This window comes from Falco punctatus (assembly GCF_963210335.1).
Source record: "Falco punctatus genome assembly, chromosome: 6".
NCBI classification, from domain to species: domain Eukaryota; kingdom Metazoa; phylum Chordata; class Aves; order Falconiformes; family Falconidae; genus Falco; species Falco punctatus.
In genome coordinates, this window is record NC_137585.1 from 79,928,999 (window position 1) to 79,955,121 (window position 26,123).

At 43.9% G+C, this 26,123-nt stretch overlaps 1 protein-coding gene across 3 annotated transcripts; it reads left to right on the top strand.

The window, feature by feature from the left end:
- Window positions 1-1,434: 1,434 nt before the first annotated feature.
- On the top strand, window positions 1,435-25,168 carry CAV1 (caveolin 1). Of its 3 annotated transcripts, XM_080391036.1 has the most exons (4): window positions 1,435-6,296; window positions 7,139-7,303; window positions 17,416-17,492; window positions 18,974-22,790. In XM_080391036.1, the coding sequence occupies exons 1-4, from the start codon at window positions 5,625-5,627 to the stop codon at window positions 19,017-19,019; spliced, it is 960 nt and encodes a 319-aa protein (XP_080247162.1). In that variant the 5' UTR covers window positions 1,435-5,624; the 3' UTR covers window positions 19,020-22,790. The 3 variants fall into 3 exon arrangements, with proteins under 3 accessions (XP_080247162.1, XP_080247161.1, XP_080247160.1); XM_080391035.1 differs by lacking the exons at window positions 17,416-17,492; window positions 18,974-22,790 and adding an exon at window positions 10,973-17,408; XM_080391034.1 differs by lacking the exons at window positions 17,416-17,492; window positions 18,974-22,790 and adding an exon at window positions 22,797-25,168 and having other exon boundaries at window positions 5,583-6,296.
- Window positions 25,169-26,123: the final 955 nt, after the last annotated feature.

Sequence of the window (26,123 nt, forward strand, 5' to 3'; positions counted from 1 at the left end):
CTCTAGCTATCACAGACAAGCAATAAGAAGGGTTCGGTTTGTTCTTATTTTTATTTAGGCTTGTCATTAATTAGTTCTTTTTCACCATTTCTCTAGCTGTTGCAAGACTCAAGCAAGCTTGTAATTAAAGCTGTTAGTTTCTTACATGTTTTATAGCAGTATCTTTCTTTGGAAGATGTGTTTTCAATGTAAGAAAATACCGAATGCACTGTTAAGCTTAGGCTAAAATATTACATGCTTGGCAAATGGGCTTACTTCATCCATGAAAGGAGTGGAAGGAAGCATGAATATGTACAGACTCTCCAATACTTAGGTGTGAATCTGCCTTGGGCAACTCTGACTGGCAAGTATTCTCTGGATTTTGTGGATTTGACAGTTCTGACAGACATCCCGAAGCTCTGCCACAGCTAAAGCTGTCAATAGCTTACAGCATTATCGGACAACAGGGACTGAGTGGGCACTGACGCTGAACTGTCATCTTTGGTGTAGAGGTAGGTTCCTTAAGTTCGTCTCCAATTTGTTTGAAATGTGGACAAGCCATCCCAGCTGATCCCTTAACAGCAACTTACAAATGAGAATTTAGGCACAAGGGAGTCCAGAAACTTAGTCTCATTGTCTGCAACAAATGTAGGAAAATTTACACCTGATTCAGGTCATCTACTTCGATGCACCTTCTTCCCTGCAAAGGAATGGGGAAAATGTTATTGCTCTTAACAAGGGTAGACCACGGTGGAGTTATGAGGATAAATAAATAAAAAAGTGTGAGATGTTCCAATTACAGCCTGCCTTTGTTACTGCAGGCCTTAGATTTATAATCACAAGCTGGAGATTGTTCTGTCACGCAAAATATTTCAGCACCTTGTTTTTCATGAAGATCACAACTAGCATATAGAACTAACCCCAGATTTGTGTTTATGGACTTTTTTCTTTGAATTCACCAAGAAATTTAACCTGCCTCCTTATGAAAGCTATTTCATAAAATCCTTCTAATCCAATCCTAGAGCTTTTACATTTGTATGTTATCTTTTCCTACCCTACTTGTTCACCTTATAAATTGAAAAAAATTCTTAACAGAAACTTTGATCTATTAGTAAATGAGGAGCTTTTCCCCACCTATCCAAAAAGCTCACTTAGGCATACACTGACTGAAAAGTTCAGAACATCCTGGGATGTTCTGGACAGCTCTGGGACCTCAGACCACACACTCCTGTTTAGTGGAAGCCAAAGAACAGTAAGTCCATTATTTTTACAGGGTGTGATCGTTCCCCACCTGCAGAGATAAAAGTGTTGCTGTTAAGCTGTATTAAATCTCTTTTTAAAATACATGGGAAAATAGATGTGTTTGGGGGTTTTAAAAATAAAAATGGAAATGGAACAAGGTCAAACACCAGATATTCTGTTGTTTGTTAGTCTATGTCTAACTAACTATGTCTGTTAGTACACTGTGCTCATGAAAATTAGAGCTGAAGGCCTCCAGCAGGTATACTAAACTGGCAGTTATGCATTAAAACTGAGGTGCTTTCTTCATGCAGAGATTTATAGCTGAGGGGAGAATTAATAAAGGCTAATTTTAGCCTGGTGACACTAACCTTCCTAAGCTTATTGCAACAAAAAGAAAATGTCCTGTAGAGGCAGTTCAGAGGAGCTGAGATAGGTTCCTTCTCTGAATCATCCTCCAGAGAAGACGCTCTGCACTGATCAGTGCAAAACGTTTGGCTTGGCTTCGCTCCTTTCCTCTGCTACATAAAAAGTTACATGAGCTGCAGAAATTGGGGAGGTTTATGGAAGCAACTAGAGCTTCATGTAGGTAGTGGAGCAAGTTCTTCTCTACACGATTCTCTCACAACCTGAGGCCAGGGGTGAGTGTCACCTGTGTTTGCTGTTCAGTTTTGTCTGTTGTCTGGCTTCCCCCCTCCAACTGCAAGTGAGAGAAACGGGGACCCCTTCACAAGGCACTGGATCAGATCCTACTTTAGGGACTTAAACGGAATAAAATGTAGAGATTCACACTTTTATTTCAAACTTTGGGGAAAGCTTGTCTATTTTTCCAACTGTCTCAATTTAATAAAAGTTGCTTTTTCACCCAGTGGACCTACTTTTCACTTCACACTATCAATCAGGCCTATCACAATGCTACAGCTATAACCTAGGGTTGGCCATGAAACGCTTAGACAGCAGAGCTCAGTGACAAAAAGTCCCATCCTACATAAGCCTCAAGGAGTGGGTATTTAAGTCCCATTAATGAGACTAGTTCTCACAGTCTGGTGTTTCCATAAGACACCTGAACAGTTAGTAATGTGCTGGAACTGGCAGAATGGTACAGAACAGTGCCAACATGAACCAATGTTCATGGTCCAGCTTGGTATTTGTCAAGAAATCTGACACTGAAAAGGGTTGAGAAAAGAGTGACGATTTGCACAAGGTCTGGCAGAATTAAAGCTTTCAGTCTATTTGCTTCTTCAACCAAGGCAGTTACGAGCTGTCTTGATCAAGACCTACAGGGACTAGCTCTAATAAAAAATGTACACACCTACCGCACGACTGAGATGAGAGTCAGTGTTTAAATCCCTGCCCAGCTGCCACCCAGCTAGGAACATGTCTAAACTCAGAAGGCACCTCCCTTTCACGTAACCTCCCCTCAGTACCTACAGTTTTACTTTGGCCATGCCCAGAACTGCTCGTTTGAGCAACTTGGCACCTTACCCACATCTAAACCCAATCTGAATCCCAAAAGAAGGGAAGAGAATGCCTCAGACCCCTTAAAATACACTTACTGCACAGCAGCAAATAGGGCACTTCTCAAAATATGCTTTTCCCGGAGTGAGTCCAAATGCATTAGCACACCTCAGACAGGCAAAAATTTATTTTGGGTCTCTCAAGTGTTGGATTACTTTTTCTAGCCCTCAGGCTATTGTGAAATGTTTTATGGCAGCAGCTCTTCCATGAAAAAGGAAATCACTCCTAACTAGAGGATGGGAGAAGGAAGGCATGTGAGATGCCTTTGATGCCAGGAACAAACAGGCCAAATAACAAACACATACATGAAAGTGTGGTCCTGTATACTGGTGGCGAGGCGCACCCATCCCAGCGGAAAAGTTCTGCTCCAGTGACATATAAAATAAAACACAGAAATCCTCTGGACAGCGGGGACAGGATGACCACCATGAATCCTCCAGGTCTACAAGGCTGTCAATAATGGAATGAGCAAAACGTTGGCCTGCATGTTAAACCCATCCCGACGCTTGTTATCAGGCGGCAGGGTAAGGATGCTAGCATGGCTGATAAAAGCTCACTACTAACAGTTCTGGCAGCTCAGCAAAACATCCAAAAATGCACTTAAAATGACGTGATTAAGCAGTTGAACAGAAGACACTAAAAAAAGCAATGTTCTTCCCCTCCTAAGCCTCAGGTTTTTAAATGCTCTGCATATGGCAGGCTGCTTGCTGACAGCCTCTGTTATCTGACAGCCTCGCTGCTGGGGAAATTATACGTAAAGAATACAGTTTCCCAGGGCTGATTCTGATCTTGCTGACATTGGAATATATCAGGAGTATTGCTAATACCATAACTGGAAATATTACACAAGCCTAAAAAAAAAAGGGGGGGTGGGGGTGCGGGGTGGAGGGAGAGGGAGTGTTTGGTACCAGACAAAGACACTCAGTGAGCAGTCATGCACATCCAGTTAAGTTTCATGACTCATTTTCTGACAGTTTTTTGAGGAATTTTGTCCAATCCTTTTTTTTTTCTGTTCGTTTTTTTTTGTTGTTGTTGTTGGGGTATTTTTTCGCTGGCTTCTGGGAAGGAATATTTCCTACCCATACCAAAGGCTTTCCTCTTCTCAAAACGGAAAGAACAGGTCATAACTTGCACAAACTTTGCTCCGTGTTTAGAGTAAGTTCTCAGTTAAGGTAATCATGAGGTTTGGAAGTTCAGTTAAAGCAAGACTTTGGAGCAATAAATTTTTTTTACAAATTAGGCGTGAAATGCCTAAGGCTGGTGTGATGGAGAAAGAAGAAAGGCAGTGAGGTGGCCAGCCAGGGAAACATATAGTTCTGTTGAACAGCTGACCTGGGCTCCTAAAGACACAGCAAAACCCAATGAAAAGACAGATGGGGTGGCATTCCAAGGCCAGCTTAGGCATCTACAACCCCTGGCAATTTTAGGTGACCCTGGATAAATCCATTCATAGTAACTGAGAAGGGGACCAGTGCCTTTGCACTTTGAGAAGGTTCCTGCAAGCCTTTACCAGGCCCTTCGCAGCTAAGCTATACTCCTGTGCTGCACGTAATGGGAGCTCCTTGCAGAACTCTGCGTGCATCCCTGCCAAGCCTCTGGTTGTGAAGTGTATGTGCATTGCTTATACAGCGGTGCTAGAGGCGACGGGCCACGGCTCTATCCCTATCCATCTCTGCAGATGTAACTTCCTCACTCTTACAACTTGTATCCCATGCCATTTTTCATTGTAGGACATCCTCTTGGTGTTCAAGTTCAAGGGAGCACTGCTAAGGTTCACCAGATGTGATGGTTCATTGCAGTTTGTATGCAGCCTGTTCTGGGATTCGTCTCATAAAGCTTATAAATTCCACCAGCTTCCGATATTCTTCTAGCTGCAGTAGTGCTGCATGATTCAGAAATTTCTTTTAAAGGGCGCTGTGGTTCTGCAGAAACCATTCCAAGACCGATTCAGCATTTCAAATTAACAAATGCGCCTCTTTTTTTCAGCCATCCTTGAGATATGCAGCAATACTGAATGATGGATCAAAATCTTCTGATTTATGTGCAGGACACTGACTAATTGAAAAATTTTCCTAGGTATGGAAACAAAGAACTGTCTTGTAATTGTTTTTTTCAGATGGATTGAAAAATCGCAGCTACTATGTCCTTCAATACACCCATATGACTCCATGCACACACTGAAACGCTTGGACAGCTGAAGATATTTTAATGATGGCCTTAATGAATTATTGCATCAATAAAAAGGTTAATTTTAAAAATTACAGCTAACCTGGAAAGTTGGAAAACATCCATCCAAAGTATTTGTTCTAAAGTTTATGAGCAATATAAACTCTTAAAGAAAGTTCACTGCTAACTGATGACCGTATCAGTAATACATGCCCGTATGGACTGCATTTTCAACAGGTGAAGTTATTTACATCTGTGAGCCTACATCCATCTTAGCCAGCCGTTTTTTCAAGGTCATTTCTCTACTGAATCACCAAAGCCACATATACAGCGGTTAAGAATTTTCTACTTCTGTTGCTGCAATTCTGTGCTAAATGGCATGACAATAAGGTCACTGTTACAAATCTTTCATCGTAGTCTGATTTTCTAAAAGAAAACTGATGGCTGCAAGCACCAAAATAAAAAAAAAAAAAGGAGGGGGGGGGCGCAATATAATTGATAGTTTATAGATGTATAGTGTCATTGCAACCCTGACCCAAACCATCTTGAATACAGTGATGAATCCTCATGCTTTTACACCGACATATGCCCCTGAGCCTCTGACGGACCTTGAGAACAGAGCATTGCAAAACGTCAGTGTCCCACCATTCCTCTTTACATTAAATCCCCGTGGTTAACACGCATGGCAGATATGCACGGGTCAGTCTCCTCCCGGGAAAAATATGGCACAGTTGAAGTGCAGAACTGTGAAATATTTGCATAGTTTCGAAATGAACCAGTTGAGAAAATCTCTTTTTCTTCACCCCAAGGATGTCCAACTTTCCACAATTGTTCCTGGGGCTGCGATGACTATGTGTGAACCATTGTCAGTGCCGGGGGGGCGGAGGGAGCCCTACAAACGCCTCGCTTGCTCTGGGAGTTGTGGAAACGCAACTAAAGTTTTCCATCTCCTCATTGCTTCCTTGCTCGCCCCCCGCCTCGCCCCCTCGCCCCCCGCAGCCCAGCAGCGCGGACCTGCTGCCGGGGGTCGCGGGGGGGACCCTGTTGCCGTGTCGCTGTCCCCGCGCGGCATGGCCCAAGCATCCGGCACCGGCTCCGCCAGCTCCCAGGTTACCGGAGCGGAGCTGCTTTCCCCTCCCACCCCCGACGGCTCCCCGCCGCCTTGCGATACGCCGGGCCCCGCCGCGGCTTGCCGCCCGCCGCAGCCAAGGGCAGGGAGCAGCCCCTGGCCGGCCGCCAGCCGTCTGCCGCGCAGCTACCTCCCCCTGGCCGGCCGCTCCGCAGAGCGGGATCCTCCTGCCTCCGGTGCCGCAAGTTATAGCGCAGGGAGAGGCGCGGCGGAGCCGCCAGCCAGCCGCGGCAGCATGTCCGGTACCAAATACGTAGACTCGGAGGTAGGGCTCGCCGCGGGGACGGAGCCGGGACTCTTCGAGCGCCCCGCCGGCTGCCCCGCCGCCCGTCCGCCGCCCAGTACCTGCAGCGGCTCGGCGCCCCCCCGAGCCCCCCGGCCAGCAGGGGAGCGGGGCGCAGGGGCAGGTCGGCGGCGGAGCCGGCATCCGGCGGGGAAGGCGGACAACCGGGCACCTGCGGGCGGGGGACAGCGGGGCGGGGGTCCCGGGGGTCTCTTCCCCTGCGACCGAGTCGGGCCCGCGGTGAGAGCGCCGTGGTGGCGGCCGTACGGGGAGGGCGCCACGGCGAGGGCAGGCGTGACGGGGGCACGGTGACGGCCGTGCGGGGACGGCGGTACGGTGGGATCAGCGCAGTGGGGACGGCACGGGGGGGGCGCCGGGGTGGAGAGGACGCGGGGAGCGCGCCGTGCTCCGGTCGGCGCGGGGAGGGCGCTGCGGGACGGCGCTGCGGGACGGCGCTGCGGGGGGACCCCGGGAGCTGCCCGTGGGGGCCGCGGCTGCCCCCCCCCGCTTAGGGGCGGCGGCGCTCCGCCCTGGGGCAACGCCGCGGGGAGCGGGGCCGGGCCGCCTGGCGGCGGGAGCGGGAGGCAGTGCCGGGCCGGGCACCGCGGGGTGTGCTGTGCGCCCCGCGGCCGCCGTGACACAGCCGGAGCCAGAGCCGGCCCGCAGCGGGGCTCCCGCCGCTCCGCGCACCCCGTGGGCCCCGGGGCCGCCGCCCCCAGCCCGCCCCCCGCCCTGCCCTGCCCTGCCCTGCCCTGCCCTGCCCTGCCCTGCCCTCCTCGGCTCGGCTCTCCCCTCCCGCCCGCTCTCCCTCTCCCTCTCCGCAGGGCTTTCTGTACACGGCGCCCGTCAGGGAGCAGGGCAACATCTACAAGCCCAACAACAAGATGATGGCAGATGAGCTGAGCGAAAAGGCGGTGCGCGACGTGCACACCAAAGAGATCGACCTGGTCAACCGAGACCCCAAGCACCTCAACGACGACGTGGTCAAGGTGAGGGGGCCGAGGCGAGACGGGGCGAGGGGCGATGCCGGTTCCCGACAGCCGCCCGTGCTGCCGAGGCGGAGTGCGCGGGCAGTGCCAGGGCGACAGCAGCCCGTGAACCGCTTGCCTCCACCTGCTGAAGGAGGGAAAGGGCTGGGGGTGGGGGTGGAGGGGGGGGGCTGCCGTAATTTATCTATCTTTTGGTTTTGGTTAAGAAAAGGGAGAGCGTGCAGAGGAGAGGCGGGCGGCGGGCCGGGGCACCCGCGGGCGCTGCTGGCCGGGGCAGGTCGCGCCGCAGCGCGGGGGGCTGTGCCCCGCAGCGGGCTGTCCCCCGAGCGGGCTGTGCCCCGCAGCGGGCTGTCCCCCGAGCGGGCTGTCCCCCGGAGCGGGCTGTCCCCCGGAGCGGGCTGTCCCCCGAGCGGGCTGCCCCCCGGAGCGGGCTGTCCCCCGGAGCGGGCTGTCCCCCGAGCGGGCTGCCCCCCGGAGCGGGCTGTCCCCCGAGCGGGCTGCCCCCCCGGAGCGGGCTGCCTGCACTCTCCCCGCCGGGCGCCGCGCGCTGCGTCCCTCCGGGGCAAGGGCCGGCGCCGGGCCCCTGCAGCTGTGTGTGCCGGCGGGACCGCTCCGCATCCCGCCCGGGACCGGGGGAGCGGAGTAAAAAGGCTGCGTGACCTGATGTAGCACCGGCAGAGGGATTTTCCTTCCCTCGGGCACGCGTGGAGGGGCAGGGCAGGGAGGCGGCACCGGGCCGGTGCAGCCCGCGCTGTGCGCAGCTGGGCACGGCCTGCGGGGCAGGGAACCCTCCCTGAACCAAGTGGGGGCAAGATCAGAGGTCCTGGTGGTCCTCTGGATGTGTGTAGTTGGTTTGTTTTGTTTTGTTTTCCTTGGCATTTTTCCTTCCCTCAAGAAACGATGAAACAAGCTAAGCAAAACCTTAGGGGGCCCTTTTCTAGGTGTTTTGTTTGGGCTTTTAAATCGGAGTCAGACTGTTTTCGACAAAAAAGGGTCGATGGAGATTTTATCTTGTAGTGACTTCGGTCAGAAAAATCATAATGCTGATTTTTCTTTTGGCAGACAAATTTTATACTATGCTTGTGAAAACTGAGGAGGCTGTCATCTGGGCTTGTCAGAACCTAGGTGAAAACGGGAGTTGCAGTGGGTGACCGAGCCACTAGCTGGCTTATTTAGTGCCCAGTAGTGAGAGTGTGTGCAGTTCACCACGTTTGTTGGTCAGGAAGACCTGTTTTTGAAAAAAAAAATATTAAAAAAAATACTGCATTGTTTCCAGAGAATCAGAAGGTTGGACTCTGGTTCCTGAATGTATGTCAGTAAAATGATTCATGCTTTGTGCAGAAAATATAGTAAGGTCCTGAGTTACCTCAGATTCCACTGACTGCAACACAAAATGGAAATACAGCTAGCCATCATGCTGGACCAATGCTAACATTTATCCCTCAAAGCAGGCTACATCTTTAAGGAGCCATTGTCAGCTTTGCCATCTAGAAAGAAAAGAAAAGGCATAGTTTTTATTTCCTTAGAAAAAAATCATCTGTGTACCCAATGGTACAAAACGTCCATTAAAATGATTGATTTTTTAAAAAAGGAGAGAGCAATTATTTTTTCTTCTACCCACGGGGGAGCAGCTGGGTAGACAGGGAATGCAAGAGCTGAAGAATGAGACTGCATCATGGCTTATTGCGTACATCAACAGAAGAAGTCCCCAAAGCAACCAGACCTTCTGAGGATGAGTCACAGCCCCCAAGCAAATCAGAATCTGGGTGTCCACAAACCTAACTAGGGAAAGAAAGATCCTGCTGGGAAAAGAGGGATACCACTGATGGAAAAAACTCCTAACGGACTTAAAAGTAACAAGCATACAAAGCCCATCCTGCCTTCTCCGCCTCCCACAGGAGCAATGATTAAGAAAGCTTTCTTACACTCAATCATCTAAAAGAAAGCTAAGAAGTAAGAATTATAGTAATGGAAAAAACAATTTTTTTCAGTTTGTTGTTTTGAAATAGTTGCGGGCCAACACATTCATTGAAAACCTGCAAACAGGCAGAATACCGGTACCGCCTCTGGGTCAGGAAGTGGGCTCCTGGTAGTGCACGTACTCACATCAAGACACAGGAATGTACCAAAATGAATTTGGTGTTAACCAGATGGAGTGTGTTTTGTGTCATAAACCCAGCAGTATTTGTAAAAAATGTGGGCATCATAAAGCAACATTTTCCTGTTTTGTTAAAAGCATAAATAATAATCACTTTGGTTTTTATAAGTATTTCATGGATAGGTTCAACCCGGAAAGTAGAGAGAGGAATTTTGCCACAATTTGGGTTTATTTGGACACTGTTTTCAGGTTCAGCCTATTAGATGTAGCAATAAGGTTCAGACCCAGTACCTAGGGGACAGGTTTGAATTGGGTTGTAGATACACAGGTTCAGTTCCTGCCTTAGCCATCAGTCTGTAGTCCCCTTCTGTCATGCATCTGCCTTTCTTACTTCAGCTGTAAACCATCCAGGCAAGGTGTAAAAACAGGAGTCCTCAGTCTCAGGTACTGAAAATCAGAGAAAAAACAATGTTCAGGAGTGTTGTAAAGCCAGAAATACGGTTCAGGCCTAGCTCAATTTTGTTTGGAGCCATTGCATTTTTCTAAATTCAGAACCTTCTGCTTTTTACCAAACGTTTAATGCATTTCTTGCCACTTGACTATGAGGCACAATAGCATGGAAACTGGGGACAAATCAGTCAGCCATGAAATAGTAATGATTAGACAGAGAACTAGGAATCTGCTCTGTAAGCAGCTCTCTAAAAGGCCTCAGTGTTGTCTGCATTCAAATACTTCCCATAGCACATTTTAAAAATAACCCTTGCTTGTGAGGAGCAGGAGACGCATTCCCTTGGTGTGCAACACAAGGCATCTGCACAGCTGCCTCTGCAGCAGGGAGTGCAGGCAGCAGCAGGGTAGGGGTGCAGGCAAGAGGGAGAGACCTGGTCGAGATCCTTTTATAAATAAAACTAGACGCATGGAGCAGCTTTAAAGCAAAGTTATTGGTGACCTCGACTTTGCTTACACTTTATCTTCAAGTTAGCTACCAAGTGGAAGCTAAGTGCTAGGAGGTTTGCAGAAAAGTGGGAATGACTGGATTTCTGTTCCAAGGGGGCTGGCAATGAGGCCTGGAGAACCTGAGGGCCGCAGGCAGCGGAGTTGGCAGCTCTGTGCTGGAGGAAGCACGATCTAGTAAAATCACCAGAATTTCCTTCCTGTTCCAATTCCTTCAGCAGGGAGCGGAAAGGAAGGAGTTTCTTCCTCGTATGACTGCCCTCATGCGTCACCTTGGCGGGAGGAGAACGTGCAATGGTGGTCCCGTTCCTTGAGGCACTGGCTTGTGAAGCTGGCCAGTCATGCGGGAGGCGAGGAGGGAGAAGCTGGTGGTTATGCAGCTGTTTTGCCTTACCGTTGTACCTATTTCGTATGTCCTTCACTGGAAAATGCTACACTTGGACTTGTGTCCCACAGGTTTTATTTACGTGTGACAAGATGCTACAAACAGGATAGAAAGCTGATGGCTGTTTTTTTTCTCTCATTCATTCCCTGATGACCCAGGACCTGCTTGAAGGTGCCTGAAGTTCAGCCTTTGTCCTTCCTGCTTCCCAACGCAATATTTGTGTTTTCCACAGTATGGCTCAATTACAGCCTTCCAACTCTTCGGAGTTCGGTTTCTCAAAGTATCTGTGGTCACGTGTGCGCAGTTTACTGCATTTGGAGAAGCAGAGGAGGGAGCCAGCTCTGCAGCTTGTGCTTCTCAGCTTGCTCAGGATGAGGATGGTCCTTGCAGCCAGCCCTGCAAAGTCACCTCCTCTGGGACCAGTGAGGACCAAATGTGCCGCCAGATTACAGTTTTTTCCTGTGGTGGTGTGCCTGTGCCGGGTCTACCATCCAGAACATCATTATGATTTTGTTTTAAACAAGTGGTGTCTGTCTGCTGTTTGTTGCATAGGAGTCCTTTTCTCTCTGGAAAAAAAAATCCAGTACTTGGCTACAGATGTAAGGATGCAGAACTTTTGTACCAAGTTTTAAACAGTTACGTGTTTGTGCCTTCCACTTAAGGCTAATGCAGTTAAGGGTAATCCAGTGTACTGCAAGGAAAAGTCTGGAATTTTTAGTCAGATGTTGACAAATACCATAACAGCCTTATGCAGGCGTTAGGGAGGAAAGTATTACTCAGCCATTTTAAAGCCATTTACAATTTCTGCTGCTTCCTAATAAAAAGAGAGCTTTTGTAAAAAGCAGTTTGCCATTTTGTTTAGTCCTTCGCCATTACAGTCCCTCGCTGTTGCGCTCAGCAGGGTGTAAGATGCACAGAGATGACTAGGCAGAACACCTCGCATCTCCGCACCTCAGAACCTCTGGAAGGAGAGCAGGATTTGTCCCCTGTTCTTCTCAGGGGGGTGGGCTAAGGCACTGAGGACCATCACTGATGTGACAGCAGGTGTCCACCCGGGGGGAACAGAGTTCTGCTCTTCAACATAGTAAAATGAGGCAAAAGCAGAGCTCAAGTCAGGCACTTTTTCCAAAACAAGGAATTGAGTGAAATTTCATGCAGACCCCTTTTCTTTGTTTTCAGCAATTAAAAGTCCTGAGAAAACAGATACGTACATAGGCTTGAACACATCAATATAAATATAAAATGTATGTTTTAATCCCAGCTTGTCATCTGGGCTCTCGCTGTTGGTAGGGATGGAAGTTAGATGCCTCTGAGGCAGGTTCACATCCCAGAGTTTTGGTCTGACTGGGATGAGCAGTGCTCTCAAAAGGCTCTCAAATGTTTCCCTCGTTGACAGTACATATAGTTTAGACATGACACTTTTACATAACTCTGTTTAAATGAAATGATTCTGAAGCTTTGTGTCATCCGGCTGTGGGTTTTAGATTTAAAATGCAAGAATATTCCAATATTTGACTTTGGCTACCCACACAACACAATCCTGTTTCAAATATTGCTTCCAAGGCTAGTCTAGGAGTGAAAGATTGAAAACTAGAGTCATCATGAGTGCCAGTTCATACGTCTGAGCAAGGTTTTAAGAGTTCTGAAAAACAGTTTTCTTGCACGATAGAGTTCCCAGGCATGGAATTTCTGAATGTTCATAAGATTACAGATAATAATGGCATCTATTCTAATGAAAGCTTCTTTCTCAGAAAAATGTGTTTGTGTTTAAGCTCATAGTATTATTAAAGCCTTATGCACTGCCTTCTTGCTTAGCATGATGAACATGACTCATAACTCCATAGGAAAATGTTCATTTGATGGTCATGGGGACAGAGCCAACCATTCAGCATGGATGTTCCTTTTGTTAGAATTTATTGAACACTATCTCAGATCCAGAGGAGACAGATACTTCTAGTTTCTGATAAATTCAACATAATTCAGTTTATGTGCTAGAAAATTTTAAGAACAATTTGAATAATTTTATAATTTTTAGCACACTGTATGGATAGAAATACTGTCTTCTGTTGCAGAGACTCTGGATGGCTAAAACAAACAACAAAAAAACCCTGAAATCCAAAACTCTCCAGGGGGGAAGATGAATAAATGTGTACAGTAGGGTGGTCTGCCCCTAAGGTTCCCAGTGAGAATTTGATCTTTGTTATATTTTAGGCAGCAGAGAGAAGAAAGTATAAATGAACGTGTATGATCCCATAAAATTTGTGATCTCTGGAAAACTGGAGAGAGATATAGTTCTAAACTAAGATAAGTTTGTATTTCCCACAGCTCTAATACCTTTGTAATAAACAGACAGCAGAATGAAATCTACATCAGCAATGATTTTTTTTGAGTGTTTTTATCCAGAACTACCATCTCTCTTTTCAGAAAAATGATGGTAATAAAAAACATCTTGACCTAAAAAGGATATTATTTTGAAGATGAAAGAGAAGCTTTGCCATTTAATTTAATTTGATTTATTGGGGAAGCAGGTTTAACTCTGTTAGTCCCTTTTCTGGCAGATTTCTTATGAAAACGTCTTTTGATAGTTTCAAAACAAACTTTGAATTTTATGCAATATCATTCTTGTCAAATTATGTCATCAGATTAGCATTCAGAAGGACAAATAATTTTGGTACCACTATCCCCACTCTAAGGAGATTTTAATTGATGAAACTTCGACCCAATTTTATTCAAGATAGCCAAGGAGCTGTGCTATAGATGTTTAGTGGGGCTGTACAAGGATCGGGTTTGTCAGTAGTCTTCTATTTACCTGGCTCATGTACTTTATTTTCAAGTAAGGGGGAACTGATAAATTCAGCTTTGTACGTAGGAAGTGAGAAGATGCTGTCACAGCCAAAGGTGATAGCATCACATTCCCTGTCCAAACCCCTGCTGTGCTGTATTTATATTTGAAGTTCAAAAAAAGCCTAAGGGAGTCTCATAATCAGATTGCAACACTTCCGCTGTCAACTTTGAAATCCCTTCTCAGAATTCAAGCAAATGCTACCAAAAAAAAATAATCGGTTTGCCCTCAAGATCAAATTAATATCGCCTGTAGACCTGAGCCGTAAAGTCTTCTGTTGTTTTATGAAGTCCGAGTTCATGTATGTCTGTTCTAGTGCAGTTTGTGACAAGACTGAAACTGTAGACTAATGATATCTTGATTTTTGTGAAATGCTAAAGAAATAGTTACGTCGTATGTAAGGATCAGTAACTTCAGATCTTCCATAAGAAAGAAAACTTTCTAACAGGAGAAATGCATTAGCAAAGTTTCTTTAAAGGAAAGAAGAGACAGCCGGGCATCACTGCACACTCACTGTCAGCAGTAAGCATGTTCAGGTTGAGACGAGGGAAGAGGTGAGAACAAATTACACAGATTTGCCAAAAAGAATTGCAGCAGTTAATAGGAATGTGTTTGTGGGTAGTATACCTAGTTAAGTGTCTCCTTTCCTTACTCCCTTTGCAAACGATAGAGAAAAACACATTTTCCAGATCTAAGGCTCCCTCCAAAGATGCCTGTCTCTGTCCATGCACTACTGAAGAGTCCAAAATCACTATATTTCCATTTGCCATTAGTGCCAAAATTTAGGAGGGATGAAGCTAGAGTAAGTTCTAAAAAGTTATACTTAATAGCGGTTTATTGCCTTAATAGCAGGTCTGTAAACCTGCACTGAGGGCAATATAATAATATAATATGGATATATTTATATTATATGTATAAAATACAAATCTGTTTACAGAACATCTCTACTTTTATTGATGTTTCTGGATTCTGGTTAACTGCAGACCCCACTGGAATCAATAAAAAAATTCCCATTATCTTTAGTGTAGTCAAAACTTCATCCCAGTGTTCATGTTGATGAATATACCTCTTCAAACATACAGGTGGACAGACACATGTGGATGTACATATACACGAACATACCAGAGTTCTTTGCTAAAATAACTGTATCAAACAAGGAGCTGTGGAACATGAACCAAATAATAAACCAGAGAGAGCTTCTGAAGAGATTCTCTTTAGGAAAATGGCAATAACCTCCCAGCAGCCCAGTTTCCAATGAGGAAAATAGTTACTTTATTTTCTGACTGCTTACTCTCACAACATCAACATATTTTCCAAGGAACTGGCTGACATGGTACCCCACCTGCATAGGAAGTTTTGCTGTGTTTTGGAGGAGTGCAGGTGTCTCCTTGAAGCTGCTGGTCTCTCATTCTGCAGGACTATAGTGAGACAGGACAGGCAAGTGCTGCAGGAAGAGATCTCTGGAGAGTGGCTGGTTGCTACAGCGCCGACCCGTTGGTGCATCAGTCACATTTTTCTCACGAGTGCTCCTGCAGATTTTGATGAGCCTGCCCATTTGATAAAACAAAGCCCATCACCAGGACTTTTCTGGTATGTAATCAGTAATTCAGCATGGGCAGGGAACAGGAAGTTGTTTTCTCAGTAATTAGTAGCAAATTATTTTTTAGCTATTTTCAGGGATTTTCAGTTTGCAACATGGTGATCTGCAGTCATAACCTTTTTCTATGTCATGACATTACTTATCATTTTTCATAATGCATTTGAACATTTGTTATGTGTGCAGTAGGTATCAGTCCTGACCAGACCGGTTTTCTTCTCTGGCTACAAGAGTGTAGTCCTTAAACTCTACTTTCCAACATGAATATCCTTGTTTGTTAAAGTATTGTTTGCTTTTCTGGCATACTCTGCAGTACTCAGGAAAGATTCACGATTTCCATTAAGAGACCTGCCAAGAGAACACTTTTCTTGCCGTATTATAGAAAGCAGGCACAGGGAGGCAGGGAACGTGAGGCCAATTCATTGGTCAGTTTGAACGAGTAACTGGGGTGGAACTGTTCTGCTTACTTGTTTAGGGTTTCATTCACTTTGGAATTACTTGCTGCTTTTCTGTACTTAACCAGCCTTACACAAAAACGATGGTTCTAGCCATCTGTGTTCATAGCATCTCTTTTTTTGTGCAAAGGGGTGAGTGATGTGCCCGCTGATCTGGCGAGTCCCCAGAAGAGCAGTGTGCTCTGAAGACAGAGTTCAGGGTTAACAGGCAGAGCCTAATCTTGCTGCACCCCAGCCTGGAGTGACTCTTGGGGTTCCCTTGTTAGATGCTGGCCACCATACCAATAGTCAAGGTGATTTCTTGTCTTCGGATGGAACTTATCCCATCTCTGAACACTGCTGGATGTTCATGTTTTGTAGTCACCTATGCTATAGTCTGAGGCTCATATAAATACTTTGGAATAGAATGAATTTTGCTTTTACTACACACCTATCAGCACTTAATGTTTGCTGTGGAAAACAACCATTAGTGAGGAAGTAGAACATCTAGGCATCATGAAGCTCGGTGTTTTCAGGAACAAAGTACCAGCTTCTCTACATAACTGCAGGTGAACATTTGCCGGGTGGAGATTACAGAATGCTCTTAAAAGGGTGAACGCGTCTCCTGGTGTCTTGGGAGGTGGGGGAAGAGAGAAGAGCAACATTACGCCTCTGAGTCCCAACATCCCCCATGCTCTTTCCTCGGATTCAGTAGAAATGACCTTATATGCCTTTTCATCATTTTCTGATAAACTGTGGTAGTGGTCAGGAAGACGAACATCAGCAGATGTGGCAACATGGTATTTCCAAGAATTAATAAAACGTTTAGGTGTTTAGCTGATATCACTGATTTAACAGAATGGTTGTGAGTTTATTGTTTAACTATTTTTTTTCCCCTGCTGCTGTGATGCCTTTGTTCTCCAAGCACTGTAACTGGAAATTTTAAAATTCCAAATAGTATGTGGAAGTACAAAACCTAATAATGATCTCATGTGCTTATGGTTCTCTTATTTTTAAAAACACACAGCACAGCGTTCTGCAGAGTTGGTAGTGCTGCACCTTTCTGGAATGTCGCCTCCCATATGTGACTCACGCCATAGAATGGCTTGTCATTTTGTGCTATTTTCCACATTTTCTTCTATAGAGTATTTCTTTAAAGGACGTTGAATTGCATTTATTGCAGCGTAAAAAAGAAATTGCATCTGCTTTGTTCTGTATGTGTTTCGAGTCTTGTCGGGCACAATGTAATATGGTGAAGCAATATTATGCTTACTCTCTTGGTATCAAGGAAAAAACTGTTTAAACACAGCACAGGGTAAGCAGTAAAGACAGTTTCCATACTCTTTGCTAAAAATGCGAAGAAAACTAGCTTGTGACTCTTTCTTGTATAAATACACATTCAGAATTGACTATAGCTCCGGTCTGGCAGGGCATGTAAGCATATTGACATCAGTGGGACAGTTCACATTTTTCAGGTTGTGTGCGTATTTAAACGGTTTGCCTGATTGGAGGTATTAGTGATCAGTCAAGAGAGATCCAGTAAGGATCTCTCTGCATCCTTTCACTGACTCCAAAAGATATTGATGGCACTCAAAAATGTAGGCATCCTCAGCAGCTATTTGGGTTCCTCCTCAGTGCAGTAGCGGTGGTGCCTGTCTATGCTAACTGCATGCTGCGAAGCACAGTAGCAGCACACAGCTACCACACAGGAAGATTTAAATAATTATAGTTACAGTTACAGAGATGTAGATTAGGTCAAAACCCCCATAAAATGCTGATGGCCTTAATTTTTTTTCTGATAGACCCAGCACAGTAGATTTTTCTGTGTAATGGATATTACATACCCCAGAGAACAACCTTTTGAGGAGAAGCATAACTGGTAAGTAGGCAATTTGAGATTGGAATTGAAGATACCTTTCCAGCCTGCCAGGTTTTGATACATAGGGACTAAAGTGGCAAGGTCAACAGGTCAACTGTTTTCATATATAAAGCATGTATTCTTGAGTCAGCTGGGTTTTCTTTCAGAAAAAAAAAAAAACAGTTAACTTGACACTGCTAAGCTTTTTTAATTAATTGCTTTTTTCTTTAAACAGACCTTGGAAAAAGAAGATAAATTCCCCATACCATTTCCCTTTCTTGTAAATAAATCTCTTTTAGAATCAAAGCAGGTTCCTTAATTTCCTGGTAAAAGTTTAATAAACATATGCAGAGCAAAAGAAGCTGCGGTAATTCTCATAGCAGACTCAGACAAAAGCTTCAAGCAATGTAAAAACTGGCTTTACCAAACTGAATAGTAGGAAACAAAGAACAGCTGAAGTCAGGAAGTGTATTGTAGGCATGGGACAGGAGTTGATAGTGTTTAATAGCTTTGGCTGAAACAGAAGGCTGTAGCAAGTTATTAGCATCCTTTAAAGGGTCAAAACAAATTTCCTCTGCTTCTCTCCTTGTCACAAGTGAACGTGCCTGCATTTTCATTAGCTTGGCAAATAACTCAATGCGATTCCACAGCACACCCTGACAGCTCTGCAGGAGCAAGCTGCATGCTGAACTTGCAGTCTACTGAACAAGACCTGTGCCTAACCTAAGCGTGCCTTTATGTAGATAAAACAGAGTTCTTCACAGACCTACGTGCACATGATGCTTTGGCAAAAGTGGCCTCAAGAACAATAACCTAAGAAAAGCATCTTAACCTTGCAAGCCAGTTAGATTAATTTCCAGAAATTAGAGTGTCTTTCTTCCTCGGTTCATATTTCTGGCCACTTCTCTTTCTACTGTTGGTCCTATTTTTACTTTACTTAGTTCAGTTGGACTCCCGTTATCAGCCTGATGACACTCACCATCACCGAGTGCTGCTGAACTAAAAACCAGAGGAGATTAATAGGAGAGACTGAGGAGTGAGTAATCCAAGTGAAGTAAACGTAATGCAGGGCAAGGCAAAATGCATCCAGGAAAATGCATCCAGTCACCTATTCCTCTTGCTGCCTGTGGAGAACTGATCCCTATGAGTTAAAAACAGGATCTTTCATGGGAGTGGTTTGATGCAGGAAGAATCTGGGTGATATCTCAGTTCCTGCAGCGTAAGGACTTATCTGTACTGCCTGAACAGTGAAATAAATAGAGCATTTCCCAGTCAGTGGACCTGTATGTGATCTGATAGCAGCTGAGAAGTGGAAGAACTCAGTTTACCTCAAATCCTTGCCTTTCTTTAGACTGTACACTACTGTGGGTAATTCTGGATTCGGACAGCATTGCAGAGGTTTGTGTTCCAGTTGTAGCTGGACTCTCTTGACATGTACATAATTTCAGAACATTATTATGGCTTTCAGGGACATAACAGCTTCATTTTAATCTTGTATCCAGGTTATCTCCCTTATTCAAACTGGAACAATTTGGACATGTCACATGAGGGATAACGAAATGGGAAAGATACGGTTTTGAGACATCAGCTATGATTCCTACAGGGCCATCTATTCAGCTTCCGTGCATCGGTAGAAACATTCCAAGAGCTGTTGAAATTGTTCCAAGAAAGTAACCTCTTGACAATTGTTGGTGGCTATTATCATCTCACAGGCACGTTGATTCCTGAGTACTTTTAGGACAACTGTGTACGGCTTGAGCTGGGAAATCTTGGCCAAAGATATATCATAAATGTTCTAATATTAGCATCATCTCCTGGAATGAGAATGGGGCTGTCCATCTGGAAATGTAACATGGCATGATTCTTCTGTCTGCTCCCCAGGATTAACTCCATGGACATCTTGGAGTGCACTCCAGGCTAAAAACGTTAGTACTGAGAATCGCCAATACAGAGACTTTACTATTTGATTTGAAAACCAATGAGTTTACTGGCTTCCATTTTTCAGTAAAACATTCATTATAATGAATTATTTTGAAAGGAATCAAATTACAGGCCATTCGTTACTTAAAGTTCTAGGAAGTTCACATTAGCCTATGGTTTCTTTTTACATGCCAAAAATATGTTTTGCTGATAAAAATAGGTCCCACTTAGCTAAATTAAAGATATAACCATGAAAAGGCTGATGGAGCTCAATACAGACTTGCTTTCCTGCTGAGATGTAATATTTCCCTTATCAGCCAGTTGAAAAAACACAAGATAGACTCTACCACAACTGAACTAAATGAGAAGACTTCAGGCTTGACCCTGAATAGCCCTCGACACGCTGAAGTGCTGTGTGATGGCTGTGTGCACAAGGTGGGCCTGCCAAGGATCACAACACAACATCAGCTGGTGGGAAGCATGCAATAAATTCCCAGAAGTTTTAGAACGAGAGGGCTATGCTTAACCATGATGCAGTCTTCATGTTTTGAGAAGCAACCTTTTCTTGCTGTAATCATCTTGGGTTTTTCCATCATCTGCATATTCTTACTATCTGATTTCAAGGCAAACGTTGATGGTAAGTCAAAAACACCCATTTGCTTTGACAATGAGCTAACAGGGGATATGGACTATAATGGAAAGTTTGCTTTTGAGTAGCTGCAGAAACAGGTACTATAAGTACGCTTGCTTGTGTATTCCAAAAAGGAAATATACTTGCTCCATAAACGCTGGCATATGTTTTTCCAACATGTACTCAGTTGAATGAAATCGATTTCAGTGAACAGTATACAGATCTTGAAAACATCTTTGGGGTGAGGGGCCAGGAACAGATAATAGAATAAGATAATTGGATGCCGTCATCAGCAGATGCTATTGACTTCTCCCTGTATACATGTACAACCTTTACTTCTCTCTTTCATGATGCAGTCCTAAAATGCAATGATGGATAGAAGGACATCTTATTGTTTCATTTGGTAAAAAGATAACAATATATCCAGGAAAGTTCCTTGCTCTGTCTTACCAGACTGCCACTAACTTTTAATGACCAATTCATGTAATTATTTTATGGCCAGTGTACTTCATAAAGCTATTTTTTGCCAATTGTTTAGTCCCCAGATATAACCTTTTCTATTTAATAAGCCCACAACCAAAGCTGAGAGCATATTGTTGCCTGTGATGCCTTCCCCAGAATTAGTTATTTCCACCAGAGCTTCAGTCTTGCACCCACTGAAATACAGTGTCCAAATAATTTCCAGTTTCATGTCTTCACTGAGCAGTGACTGTAATGTACTTTCTATGCTGTATTGAGACACTGATTTCAAGGAGACTGTTTCTAAGCTTTGTACCAAAAATTCATGCACATGACCTACAGAGGCAGAGGTTACTGGATACCTGTAGAGCTATTGCAAAGAAACCCATGAGTCACACCCTCTTTTCATTTTCTCTTTTTGTAGCTATTATTTGAAATCATGCTGTTCAGTTTCAGAAAGTCCAGGCAGACTTTTGGCTCTGCAAACGTGTATGGACAGGTGTGGAGCACTGAGATGTGTTGCCGGCGCGAAGTCTGTCACTGGTTTCTGTGGAGGCAGAATTTCAACCCAAACGCTAACTTTAGGTGTGATGGTGATGATGATGACGATGAATTCCCATCCCAATGAATCGTAGATCACTTTCAGATCACTAGAGCCTAGTTCAGAGTAGCTGGTAAAGAAAAGGTTTCTAGTTTGCATTATATGATGTCTAGAGAGAAGCACTGGCAGAGAGTGATGTTTTTGCCCAGTAATACGTTGAATTAAGCCAGCTTGATGTTAGGCATTCAAGATATCTGATATCATAGATGATTCAGAAGTTTCCACCCAAGGACTTTCAAGCCCTTCAAGCAAATTGCACCTAGACTGTGCAGTTTTGCTTTGGAATTATCTTTTTTGTTTTATAGAATTTTTCCCTTTGTTGGCAACTTCCGTTTGAAGGTGACTGAAGATTCAACAGGAGAGGGAGGAGTTCTTTCTAATTATTATATATATTTTAGATTAAAAGAAATTATTGTGAGCCTTTTCCTACAGTGTAAGCAATTCTTACACTGAGTGCACGTATAAGCACCTCCCTCCAGCATGCTAAGGTACTGTTGCCCGAGTTTCTGTGGCCACTGGCCCATATCATACTTACCCTGCTCCTCTTTATCTTCCCTTACTGTAGCATTATCATCTGTCTTGGGGATCCAGACCCAGAAATGCAGTTTCTTTTTTTCTTTCATCTAATTTAAACAGTCATTTAGTTCCTTGCAGAGGAATAGCGTTGTGATGTTCTCTTTCCTGTTGAGTGCAGTACCTATACAATTCGTTGTGCTAACTAAATTAAATATCCTGTATTGTGGGTTATATCAAACACATGTTTGTGTGACATGGAGCTGAACCATCATCACAATTCTGTTAATTTTCTAATAGAAATATTATGACAATTAAGCTTCCTGAATTGCTCAGTATTTCAACAGAGAGCTGTAAAATATGTCTGTTGGAATGCTCTGCTTCCTTCGGTGACTTTCTGAACGATTTATGAATAGTCAAAACTATGAAAAATGTGGAAGACTGTGTTTCCTCTAAATATTAATATGTTAGCCTGGCCATGTCTTTCATGAGGAGGGTGTTATCACATAAACAGGATAGGCTAAAACAAAACGGTACTAATGTGAAGAGCCTCCTTAACATTTAACAACGTGAAAGAGCTCCCTCACCCTTTCAGACTAAGGAGGGGCTCCACCTGATGCCGACATAAATCCAGCATTTTATTTTTCCATCTACTAAGAACTATCTATGCCTCTTTCAAAGTATATATTTAAATAGCTAGCCTCAGTGTTTATTGACTGTCAAAATTCAGCAATGCTATGCAAGGAAAGATGGGGAAAAATCGGGGGAATAAAACCCATCTTATTGATACACGCCTGGGGTGTGTAAAAAGCCAAAGTACTGACTGCATTTATTCCAGTCATAAAGATGTGTTAACAGTTATGTCAGGCAATGAAAGCATGATGATTCTGTTCACTTGGCTTGCCTATTAGGTAGACTTTAAGGGCACTCTTAGGCCTGTAGGAGAATAGGAAACTATATTCAGGTTTTTGGACATCTCCATCTAGAAGTTAGATATCTGTCTAACTTTGAGCTAATCATTGAGGCTCCCTGGTAGTCACTGAAAAAAAGATAGTATAGATAGTATAGATGAAAAAAGATGTAGGAAGTACATGTTTCGGTGTTTTGTTGCAGGGGACCATTGCTCTCCAGGGAAGGTGTTTCTGGAGTCCATCCTTGATGCAAACATCTGACTGACCTGACTTTGTGTTCTTTGCTACAGATTGATTTTGAAGATGTGATTGCTGAGCCAGAGGGAACACACAGCTTTGATGGGATTTGGAAGGCCAGTTTTACCACCTTCACTGTAACGAAATACTGGTTTTACCGTTTACTGTCAGCAATCTTTGGCATTCCTATGGCTCTCATCTGGGGCATCTACTTTGCCATTTTGTCATTCCTGCACATCTGGGCGGTGGTGCCGTGCATAAGGAGCTACCTGATCGAGATCCAGTGCATTAGCCGCGTCTATTCGATCTGCATCCACACGTTCTGCGACCCACTCTTTGAGGCCATAGGCAAAATGTTCAGCAGCATCCGAGCCACAGTACGGAAAGAGATTTGAGAGACATTTCAAGGAGAGCCATCAGCCTAGGAAGGGGGTGGGGGGTTTGTGTTGTTTGGAGTGTTTTGGTGCCAGTTTCGTGTTCCTCAAAGCAGCATACAGCAACTGGTGGTGGATATACTGGCCCAAAACAAAGAAATGCTTGCTCAGTTTCTTTTCCTACTGTTTATTCTTACTGGACTACTTGCTTCTTTGTTGGTTTGTTTTTTTTTTTTACTTCTTTTTCCTTTTCAGTCTGCATTTCAAACTAACCTTAAATGGCCATTCTTCCATGCCAGCTGCATATCATTTTGCTGGCTGTTCAGTTCAGAGACTGAAGTGTTGTTGGATGCCGGTTGATCTCACCCTTCATTCCTTGTGAGATAAATCCACAGTGATACTGAAGAACGACAAAAATGCTTTCCAACACTATAAAGCCACTCATTTTATTGCGGCCAAAGAGCACAGAGCTATTGCAGCAGAATGAACGTGACCAGCTGGCAGGTTTTAGCAGAATGTTCTTTTTCAGTTGGATTGTCAGTTGACTGCAGCTATTTACAGTCATGGTCAGATATGGTGCATTATGAATAAATTAGTAAAGTAAACAAATTACTGAACTAATGTATGTCCTAAAAATCTAACACTTTATCAGGTTGGAGGCAACGACATGTGAGAGCTTTTCAGGTGCATAAAAAGCTTCAGTCAGTGCCTTTCTGTCTCATTCTATCTTGGAAGTTTGCATCCACTGGTTTTTCAACCTTTGCTAGAATTGCAGAAGCAAACTGCAGTTGAGAACTAAAACTGGTCATTATGGAAATGTTTTTCTGACTGTGACGTATGATACATCCCTTAGCAAGCATTTAGGTGCTTATCTCATAGGCTTCTGGGGTTTATTTTTTTCCAAAGTATTCATATAAATACGTATCACAGGTATGCCAGAGATGACCCTGAGTTTCAAGAAAAATGAAGGTGTGCCAAACACAAGCTACACGAGGCCAAGGAGGAGCTGCCCCTGAGAAACTTTTCTATCAGCTTTCAAAACTTCCCTATCAGCAGAAGTCTGCATGCCACTAATGCACAGATTATTTTCAGGATGCTTTGCTGGGTCTAAACTAATCCATCACAAGAGATGGTTCAGAAACTTCACATTTGTGGGTTGGTTTGTTCATTTTTAGCTGAGCTGCAACACCAGGAAGTCTTAAATAGAGGGTGTTGTGTGAATCTACCATGTCGCAAAGTGCAAAGAAAGCAAAGCCTTTGCGACATGTTCTGATGCTGTGATCTGCAGGAGCTTTTTGCCCTCGTGATAATACTGTGTTCAGAGATGCTCTCTGTATCCTCATAAGGTTTGCGTGAAGCATTTGTAAAAATAGTTGTGAGGCTAATCAGCTTAATTGTAAAGCAAGCTGGGGCCTGAGCCTGCTCCAGTTGGGATCTCCAGCAAGCCGGTTCTTGACCTCGGAGTGTGCAAGGTTTGGTCTTTGGGATGAGCATGGAGCTGTCTGGTACACCTACAGCTTTTTTATTTAGTGCTGATATTTCACATATTGCTTTACCTAACACAGGAGTGCCTTCGGCTCAATTTCTGCCAAAGCATTGAAAACTTTAAGAAATGCTGCATTTTTAAAGGGGGAGGGGGGTGGGTGCTGGGGAGGGTGCACAAAAAATTTACAAAGCTATTAACTACTATTGTTTGCATTTAAAACAGACACTGGTATGGATATAGTTTTATGTTTTTCTATGTACATAATGAAGAGTGTACTATTATAGATTTTTTTCAGTATGAGAAACAAGTGAGATTGTAAACAAGAAATATTTTATCTTTTTATGAGGAAAATCACTCTGAGGAAAACTTTCTTGATCTACCATATAAACTGTATATCCTGAAAGATGTCTGTTCACTTACAGCTATTAGTCCCTAATCCAAATACATTGCTGATCCAGGACACTTACATTGTTGTTATATGCTTACAGATATAACTGACACCTTTTTTTTTTTTTTTAATTCTGCATGTACATTAAAGACTACAATAAAAAGACGTTTAATGGTAGCTCCTGTCTGACTTCTTTTCCCTTGAAAGTCATGTGAACAAATCCAATGTTACCAGGAAGAAAAGCCCAATATTTCTTGATAAAGAAACAGAAAGCAATGTCATTTGTTTCTCAAGAAAGAAAGCACAAAACGGTCTCAATTTGGGCTTCAGGATCTGACTCAGGAAGATTCTTCCCAACAAAAAAATTATTTTTTTTGCCAAGTAAATATTTTCTGCTGCTAAATAAGTAGGCAGTAGGACTAGTGAACATAGCATTGATTAGGGAGCCTAAGCTTGTTTAAATGCTTGGTGTTCCTCAGTTTCCCTACATTTCAATTAGGATAATGAAGTTTACTTGTAGACAACTTTAATATCCAATAAACAGAATGGTAACATGATATAATGAGTTGTTTATAGTTTGTTTTACATAAAAGACTCTGGGAATCCAGAATTCAGTCATGGATTGCCCTGATGATAGCTCTGCAGTTAAAATTGCTTAAAGCTTTCTTTTTCAGTCCAGCGGAAACAGGATTGTTCCTAATAAAAGCTCATTACCCTAAGCATTTAATGTATGGAAATAGGGGAATGACAACTTTTATCCAGCCGTGTATAGGCCTAACTTGTGACGGGACAGTTCTTTTCTGTAGGGTTATCGCACAATACCTGTACCACCATTAAACTAGTACACAACGGTCCGACAAAACAGTCTGTTACAATTTGGTCTACAGATCTGTTAACCATATTGTAATGTTCAAATGCCAGATACCAGCTTAAGGTAGTCTGTCATCTTTTCCAATAGCAGAATGGTGTATTTAACGGTAGTTAATAGTCCAATGGTAGCAGAGAGAAAATTTAAAAAGTTTAAAAGGGACGTTTTAATGTGAAAGTAAAGCAAATGAGCCTTCTGGTGTTGATAAACGTCTTGCTTTTGCAAACAGCCTGACAGATCCAGGACAGACACATCTATTCATCT

What these genes read in the sequence shown, in the direction of transcription:
- CAV1 (XM_080391034.1), top strand. Translation starts at nt 5,625, where the DNA reads ATGGCACAGTTGAAGTGCAGAACTGTGAAATATTTGCATAGTTTCGAA. An exon ending in CCAAATACGTAGACTCGGAG is followed by an intron (nt 6,297 to 7,138) that starts GTAGGGCTCGCC and finishes CCCTCTCCGCAG; the next exon opens with GGCTTTCTGTACACGGCGCC. An exon ending in TCAACGACGACGTGGTCAAG is followed by an intron (nt 7,304 to 22,796) that starts GTGAGGGGGCCG and finishes TCTTTGCTACAG; the next exon opens with ATTGATTTTGAAGATGTGAT.